Source organism: Trachymyrmex septentrionalis, unplaced genomic scaffold (assembly GCF_001594115.1).
Source record: "Trachymyrmex septentrionalis isolate Tsep2-gDNA-1 unplaced genomic scaffold, Tsep1.0 scaffold9, whole genome shotgun sequence".
Lineage (NCBI taxonomy): Eukaryota > Metazoa > Arthropoda > Insecta > Hymenoptera > Formicidae > Trachymyrmex > Trachymyrmex septentrionalis.
In genome coordinates, this window is record NW_017306091.1 from 1,633,226 (window position 1) to 1,642,533 (window position 9,308).

General features: G+C 38.5%; 2 protein-coding genes across 3 annotated transcripts in view; both read right to left on the reverse strand.

Moving 5' to 3' along the window:
• The window catches only part of LOC108755650, an 8,121-nt gene extending 7,603 nt beyond the window's left edge, over positions 1-518 (reverse strand). For both annotated transcript variants that reach the window (XM_018498779.1, XM_018498778.1), the window contains exon 1: positions 147-518. In XM_018498779.1, the coding sequence (XP_018354281.1) occupies positions 147-281 (135 nt within the window). In that variant the 5' untranslated portion in view covers positions 282-518. The remainder of the gene's footprint in view (positions 1-146) is intronic.
• A 2,826-nt stretch (positions 519-3,344) lies between these two features.
• LOC108755641 (cadherin-related tumor suppressor) overlaps positions 3,345-9,308 on the reverse strand; it is a 108,669-nt gene continuing 102,705 nt past the window's right edge. The window contains exons 17-23 of the mRNA XM_018498756.1: positions 8,753-9,057; positions 8,394-8,659; positions 7,837-8,280; positions 7,139-7,508; positions 6,597-6,809; positions 5,294-6,281; positions 3,345-5,042 (exon numbers count right to left, since the gene is read on the reverse strand). Coding sequence (XP_018354258.1) covers positions 3,961-5,042; positions 5,294-6,281; positions 6,597-6,809; positions 7,139-7,508; positions 7,837-8,280; positions 8,394-8,659; positions 8,753-9,057 — 3,668 coding nt within the window. The 3' untranslated portion in view covers positions 3,345-3,960. The remainder of the gene's footprint in view (positions 5,043-5,293; positions 6,282-6,596; positions 6,810-7,138; positions 7,509-7,836; positions 8,281-8,393; positions 8,660-8,752; positions 9,058-9,308) is intronic.

Here is a 9,308-nt window from a genome sequence, read left to right on the forward strand (position 1 = left end):
TAGTTCCTTTCCTCTCTTACGCGTAAAGTGTCCTCAGACAATGATAAATGACAATAACATCGATAAAAAAATGTTTGGAAAAACATATATAAAATGCGGTACTTTGATGCAGTATTTATAGGATAAGTATCTGTTGCGCGTCTCACTTGAATCCAAAGAGAGTGATTTAACTTTCGGAAAGGATCCTCGGGATCGAAGGTCCAGGTCTTGTCGGCGATCAAACTAATGTTTGCGTAAGCGCTATTTAGTAGCTCGTCGTATGACGGAAGTGGAGATATCATTATCTGTACATTATAACCGATTGAATCGGATTCCGTCAGCACGACGAGTCGCGAGGTTGGTGAAATTTCTGCGTGAAAAACGCAAACTTGCTCGTGTCTCGTTCACGAAGCGACCGAAAATTCAGTTTGAAGTCAACAAATAATATTAGACACTAATACATATATAGTAAAAAATAATAATTAATAATTAATAATTTGACGCGATGAAATAGATCGGTTTTAATCGTTTTGACAAAAGTATCGAAACGTATGCAAGAGATGAAGATCGAAGCCGTGATCGAGATTTATCGATGTAACAGATAGGTAATGAGCTTTTTTCAGACATTTTCAGAGATCGATGCGGGCCTTGTAATTTGTTTATCACTCTAAACTTTAGTTAAATTTACCTAAGTCGAATTGGACTTATATATTTAAACTTCTCTGATCTTTTAATTCTATCTCTTTATGAATATTAAAATATGAAAATTATGCGATACAAATTGTTAAATTTGTAATGCTAAATTATACTCAATTTAAGTCATTTTTAATTATTATAAACCGGCCTACTTAATACTATATCGTTAATTTAATTAAAATAATGAGTTAAAAAAGTTAAATAATTTAACTCAAGAAATGATTCAATAAAAAATTTAATTCAAATTTAATATTTTTATTAAATTAAAATCTATATATTATATATTCAATTTTTTAATTTAAATTTGTTTCAATTTTATGAAAATTTATATTTTTATGGAAATTTTTAGCACCCATATAAACGCTTATTTCACACGTTGTGTATTAAAATAACACATTTTGACATATGTGAAAGTTAAAAATAACAAAATACTATTAAATTGAAATAATTAGTTTAAATCTAATCCTCTAATGTTTAACAGTGAAAAAACGAAAAATAATTTTTTGCGTGACACCTGATTTTCGTATACTCGTACGTTGTACAGAGCGCTATTTTCGTAGAGATATTTAAAATATCAAAAAAATCATCCTGTATATCTTACATAAAAATTTAGAGGAAGAGAAAAAGGAAATAAATAAGACAGCAACTTTTACAAATCTGTCATCTATTTTACGATCGATGATGATAGTTAGCACGCACTCCCTGGCACTCACATATGCATTCGCACTTTTGTACAATTCACACGCGCGGTTTTATTTACAAGATGAAATCAGGCCGAGGACAGATCTCATAATTTACAAAGTAAACGCGTAAGGCGATCGTTGAGGAGGTCGCATCTCGCGATCGCGAAACGTCGTTTGGAGAGAGGAGAAAATCAGTCTGGTAGTCTGCCGCCAGCAGGCTACTCTCAGGAACGCTACGATTAGGCGCCGTTATTGCTCTAACGAGCACGAATTGAGCACGAATTTGACACGCCCGCGAATCACGTTATCATCCGCGTGGCGGATTCCACTACAGCCCGATAATCCCATTCATCATCACGGCATTCCGTTAGCTTCGCAATCTAAGAATTGCAAAGTAGTTTGTTGCTTGTAATGTGGGAAGACGAACTCTCTCCCTTCTCTTCTAATCAAAACGCCGTATCTTGAGTCGAATGGCTGAATGACACAAATGCTATTCAATACTTAACACAAACAAGGAAAATTTAACAAAATTGTTTGGAATATTCTAAAGTCAGATAATATATGACCGATACAATTTCCAGATTTAATCCGGATTTATTAAGACAATGGATTTTACGATTTTTTAATCCTCCACCGGCAATGTTAAATTAGATTTTTAAGTACAGTCACGTCAAAGTATAGAATTTTTATTATTAAAAGTTGGATTTTATTTTACTTACTTTTTTATCGATTTAAATTCAAATAAATTTAAAAAAGTAAGTAAAATAAAATTCAACTTCTATGATTTAATACAAATTCATTGTTAAAACTTTCATAAGTATGTAAGAAGTTTGTCAGATCTTTAAATCTTTATACGGTACGGAACAATATAAAAATTTACAATAAAATTCAAAGACTCAGATAGGTAGACAAAGAAATAAAACATTTCACATTGCCGACGGAGATTTAAGAATGACGATATTCTATCATCGTGAATAAAAAGATATAAGGACTAGTTCTGTCCCATACAGCACAGACCTTCAAACGCTCCAAAGACATTTCCAGAGGACATCTATGTATATCTTAAAGACGTTCTCAGGACATCTCTTGGATAAAGTATGCTGTGTGGGCGTATATTACAGTAAAATCCAAAGTCAATTAGAAAACAGCGTTCCTATTTAGTGAAATTGCAATTTTAGTAAGTAACATAATAAAAGTCGTGATTAATTAATCACTAATATTTTTATCTTACTTTTATTTTTCATTTAACTAATAAACAGTCAATTTTCGAGACATATAAAAGGATCGAAATCTAATTCACACACGCGCGTATAAATACAATATAGCTGTACATCGTCATATAAATTAATTTATAACAAATTTCACAGTCACGTATCCCGAAAATCAATTCATTTTGCAATTTCAGTAAATAGTCTTTTTTAAGGCTCTCGATTAAAATATTAAAAATCCTGAAATAAATGCCACTTAGCCATTCAAGCAATCATTACGATATGTACGATTGTATCGAGTATGTATCTGGCACGACAGCTTAAGATATATGTATACAGAAGTCGCTAGTTAACAATTATAATTGGACTGTCTCGATACCCAGTCGCACATATTTCCGTCTCACCGGCGGCAGATAAATCGTCGTAATTAAAAATGGCATTTAAAGTAATCTCGCGTGATTGCATATTGAATATCGTGTACGATCGCTCGAAACGTGCAAAACATGCAAATTAAACATCGACATTTGATGCTACTAAAATTAATATTATTTGTAATATTAATAATTATCAATTATTTAAAATTAATTAAAATAGTTTAAAATCTTAATATATTAATATTATAAATAATATTAACTTTACAACACACTCACAGCGTGATTTTCACGTTATGAAAAAATATTAGATTGGTGGAAAAAAAGAAACTTATTAGAAAGAATAGCGTACGATATAAAAATTGAATAGTTTTCCAAGTTATTTCTAATCATTTTTTCGTCTAATAATATTTCTCTATAAGGATCGATTGTTTATAATACGTGATATCATGTCGTAAGAGAATATTTGAGAATATTAAGTTCGATCGATCGTACCGAGGGGTAAATATTACGCGCTCCGCGCGAGCGTAATCATTTTGATTAGACACGTGCCATTCAGTATTTACAAAAAAATTGCGAGATAAAGAGTACAATAGAAAACAACGAATTTCTCCCGTGCACGATGGGAAAAATACGGACGAGTCTCTCTTCGAGGGACGTTCCTCTCCGTTTTATGGCAAGATGGCTCGTTCGACGTGGCACCTCACTGCAACCCCTAAACATTGCAATGACTTTTCATGATATTTTTCGCTAACATTTTTTTCAATGTATCCTCATGTAACTCGAAACCATGTCTTTCGATCTTTCAAGCCCGCGAGACTGGATGTCACTATTTATGCTATCAATGTACAAACGTTCGACTAACCAAACTAAACAAGCAGCAAAACAATTCGATAACATTCCTAAGTGGAGCTCGCACATTTCCTCAGGTCGAGTCTTTACAATTTGCCCGAAATAAATCTCACAATCATTAAACTACTATTGTTCACTAAATTGTCCCGGCATCATATCTAAGGATCCGTTTCAAACGTATTCCTCAGACGGTTTGGAGATATTCGCCGGTAATCTGGGTACTCGACTGGTACTGTCCGGCAGCTCGGCGATGTCGATAAACACGCCGACGAGGCTCTCGAAGTTGGGTCCCCAGTTGAGCAGGTAGTCCCAGCTAAGAGCATCCTCGGCGGCGGCGGTGGTGGTGGTGGTGGTGGTGGTAGGCGAACCATTAGTGGCGTGGGTGCTATAGAGGAGGCCGCCCATATGGGTCGACAGATCGTCGTCAGAGGCGACGAGGGTGCTAAGGGAGCCGCGAAATGAACTGTCGAAGCCGTCGTAGTTGCCAACGTTCGGTGGCAGCGGTGGTTTCGTTGACTGCGACGATTCAACATTGTTCCTTCCCTGCGGGCTGCTCCTCTCGTCATCCTGTTTGGCGAACAGGTTGTCGGACCGCTTGTCGCCCACTAGTGACCCATTGTCGTATTCAATCTCCGAACACGTGAAGCTGTCGTTACCACTCTCGTCGGTAGTTGACGAATTTCGTCGTTCGAGCCTCTCTACCGGGGGCGTATGACGTCGGTGATGATGAAGAGGCCCGTGCGCAGGTGGACCCCTGGCTTCGCTGGAGGAGCTCACGGCGTCCAGGGTGGAGACCAGGCTGGACGTTCTCGGACGAGAATTGAGTCGCTCAATCTCTTCCGCTGTGAGACCCATTGGGCCCGATGATACATTATTCACAGAGTTTTCATTATTCGACTGAGGGGCCTTCCTGCTGGCGGTCGAACCTGATAATTGACTCATGATGGGCGAGTTCAGACTTCTCTCGCTGTTAGAATTTAACGCGTCCTTGCCGACACCGCCGGATGAAGACGTGGTGGCCAGCAGCGCACTTTGCAACGGTTTTCCGCTGATGTCGTGCAGCGTGAGAATCCGCGGTTGTTGTGCAGACAACTCGCTACTGGGAGATAATCTCGCCAGAGGAGTGCTCTGGAGCAATTTTGGCGCTGGTCCAGGTGGTTGGTTCACGTTGGGTGGTGGCATAGCTCGTGGTGGAAAAGGTCCGTTATGACGATGTTGTTGTCCCGTGTGTTTGTGATGATTACCATAATTACCTGTGCAATAAATAATTTCTATTTAAGTCGACTAAATAATTTTATAAACGTATATACATCCTTTAATAATATAATAAAATACACTTTATTATATTATTAGGTAAGATTTAAAACGCGTTATTCTTTCACTTCAGTCGACATCAACTAAAAGGAATATAACATTGATGTTACATTACTTTTAATTACTTTAACGTCGATTGGAACTAAACATAAAAATGTTTCTCTCTAATAAATTATTAGTCTCCTCTCACCTATAGGAGGAGGAGTGGCTTTATATTTCCTCATGCCGTCGCGATAACCCTTGTAGTGATAAACGATGTCAATATCGCTGGGCGCGATGGAGCTGGCGTTCTCCAAGTCGTAATGCTCCGGGATATCGGGTTCCGGGTTATGCTCGTGAGAATGAAGAGAGATTTGGGTGGGCGGTGGTAACGGTGGATGCTCATCGCGGATGGGAGGCGATTTGGTGACCTCACGCTCAATGATATCCGGTCGTTGTGGTCGATGCTCGGCGGTAGAGTTGATCTCGCGCTCTTTGTACTTCTTCGAAATCAGCTCAGGACCCATGTGACCGACGCCGCGCAAATCCGATGTGTCGGAGATATATGTGTTCTCATGACGGGACATGAGATTGTCATTTCCGGAACCGACCAGAGGATTGCCGGTCATGATGGCGTTGGTATTTTTGTTAACAACTGATGGTGCTGACTTCTCTTTGTTCTGCCGGCGCAGTCGGAACACTATGAAGCTCACCAAAATGGCAATTAACAGGATGACGAAGAAGACGATGACCAAAGTAATGCCAATACTGAGAGGGTCTGCGGCCGTAGCCGCACCGATACCGATCGGTCCTCTGCATCCAGTGCTCACTTTGCCATGATAAAGCACATTTTTGAAGATAGAACCGGAACCGTTGAATGGTTGCACCTCATTATTGATGGTAAAGTTAGCCAGACAACCTTCAAAACTCCTAAAGCCAGCGCTATGAGCGTAATAGAGGTCCTGGCTGACTCCACCAATCGATAAGACAGACAAGTATGGATCAAGAAAATCATGAACTCCTGCCAAATCTAACTCATCGCCTGTTAGAGTACCGTCGATCAACAGTCTTAATCCTCGAGCGTAAGCATGGAGAGTCAGATTATGCCAACGTCCATCGGCTAGACCGCCCTCAATATTAATCGACATGTTCACTGGTGATCCAAGCAGAGACATGTAAACCAACTGGCCGTTGCGAAGCTGAAACACATTATAGTCGTGTTAATTAGATTATGAAATGGAATTCATTTATATATTTTCCACATTATTTATTTTATCCGTTCTTTATTCATTTATCTGTGATCTGAAAGTCAACAATTGATGTAGAACAAAAGTTAATATAATATATCTCAGAATGCATCCAATTTATAATTGGTTTAAAATATGATTAATATCACTACTAATTTTTGATAATTTTTGATAATAAAGTTAAGAAAATTCTTGAGAAATAACTATTTTTTAAATAAATAATTTTTTAATATTTGTTACAAAAAAGTGGTTGAAAATGTATCTCACCTCTACAGATGTAAAATGCTTATTTGTTGCAGCGTATATTAGGATACCATCGGGCCTCACGGTTTTGAACATCAAGCCAATTGTCTTCAAAGAAGGATTCGTTATAAAGCTCGTGTCCTCGATAAGAGCGCGCTTAACGCGATTCACGTGCCATATCGTTGAACCACCGTAAAGGTACTCCAACAGTTGCATTCTTCTGTGTTTCTCCGAAATCTGTACAATCATCACAATTCAAAGTTATTTAAAAATAAAATTAATGGAGTATTAACAAAGCTGAATTAACATAATATTTCTAATCACTTGAACATTTAAATCCTTTCACTAATCTTTTACTAGTAACTTTTAAAAATTTATTATCTCGTATCTATAATATCAAACAATATAATATTAAATATCTAGTATTAAACTTTTTAATAACAAAATGTGTAAATTTATTATGTTTTCATTATTACATTTATTATATTAGTAATATTAAGTAAATATAATAATTATAATAAAGTATTATGCTATATAAAAAATCAATAGGATTTATTTATTTTTACCTTGAATTGAATAAATCCTCCCTCGCTCAATGTGATGGGTTCCAGGGCATCGTGACAATTGGGCGCTCTCAAAGATCCGCACTGGCACATCACTTGGTGCCACTTGTCGTGACATTGAGCATCCACGTCACAGACGGATGCAGCGTCCTTCTTATCTTTCAGGCAAGGATTTCGTTGCGATCTGACACACGTGGATTTCACACCACGTGATGCGAGTGGATTCGTCAGATTCAAGGTCCTTCCATTTATTGACACCGAGTGAATGCAACCCACGAAATCGTCAGAGTGCACTTGGCCTGGACGCTCCAACACGGGATCGGCATTCTCCAAGCCGCCCAGTAAAACAGGATTATTGTTGAAGTTTAAAGTCCTGAGAACGTTAATGCGTATTTTTTAATTTTAATCTACAGCGATCAAGCATTTTAAGCAAAATAAATCATTTTTTTCAAATATCGCTCCTAGTCATTACCTCTATTAGCATCAAGTAATCAAGTTTTACGATTTAAAATAAAGTTTCTATAGTTTGGCAATCAAAACTGTATATAATGACGTTTGATTTTAATAGAATTTTAGAATGCTTAAAAGTTTACTTTTCAATTCAATTTTAAGGTCAACTTTAAGTTTCATCTGCGGATTATGAATTAATTTTCTTTTGTTAAAAACAATGTATATTGAAAACATTAAAATAGGACTCTCACCCAGTCGGGCCCACGTCGCCCGCGTAGCAGGTACCATCACCCGGTCTGCAATCGTCGCAGACGTCGCCGTGTTCCTTGCAAGTGGACACACTGAGCGAGATAACTCTGCCGTTCCGAGTGGCGGTGACCTTGTGCCATTCGCCATCCGATACCGGCCGCTCTGTCTTAATAGTGACGGTGGTGATCGCGCTTCTAGCACCGCCGTACGAGAAGACCACTCGGCCGTTTATCAATTCCAATACGACGAAATCCGAGCGGCCACCCGTCTGCGGTGCGTAATTGTACAGTAGCAACGCGTCCGGTTTCGTAGTGGCAAACACTATAGTGATGTCGTTCGTGTTGGAGTCTAGCGCCGGGAATGCCATATACGACAACTCGTGAAAACCGAAGGTCGAGCGCTCGCAATGTCGGCCGTAGCGACCCTCGGGACAGCTGCATCGATATCTAAGTGGATAATAATTTTATATCTTATTTCACTTTCGTACAAATTCGCACTCAGTCATTGAATGGAGTATATTGCTGTGCCATTTAAAATTATATTTAAAGGATCAACAAACCCAGGTTTTTCTCCCACACATAAGCCACCGTACAAGCAAGGATTCGGTCGACAGGAATCGGTGACTGCTTCACAGTGATTTCCTCTGTAGCCCGCTCTGCAAAGACAGAAGAAGCTGAAGCTATCCGGGCTTTTTCTACACGATCCGCCATTTCGACACGGATTGCTGGCACACGCATCGCCTCTCTCGAGCTCGCACAACTTGCCATCGCGATCGATAGGACAAGTGCATTGGAAATCGTATCCTAAACGTCGGCACTGTCCTCCCTGTAACAATTTTCGTATTACATTATATTGTATATGTATATTAAACTTCGTTCCATGTTTTATTTGTAGAATATCTCTTTTTAAAGTACTCACCAGCAAACAGGGATTTGGAGAACACGGATCCTGCCTTCTTTCACATCTATCACCGGTGAAGCCGTCCCGACACTTACAGGCCATCTCGTGCAACATTCTGGGCGACGTCAGGATCAGTGCTTGGCTGTCGGTGATCCTGGCGTCATCGTATATAGCCAATCGATCGCTGCAGCTGCCCCCGTTTTCGCAAGGCATGTGTTTGCATGGAGAATAGTTGATGATGAATGAGTGATCTTCGAGCAGCTCCTGGATTTGATCTTGATTGCGCGTCAGTAGATCAGTTACTTCGTATCTCGTCCGATATCCTGAGGAAAATGAATAAAATGTTATCAAAGTAAAATTACATTATTACTTTAATTCTAATGTATATAATATGTTGTAAAATCGAAAAATATTAATAAATATTCCAAGTAACGTGCAATGCTGCATTAACATCAAATTAACGCGGAGTTCAACAAAATCTTTCACTCGTTGTTAAGATAGCATCATTTTTATCGCGATAATCAAGTGTTACTTGGAATAATGACACATAAATATATCAGTTTGATATCCAATA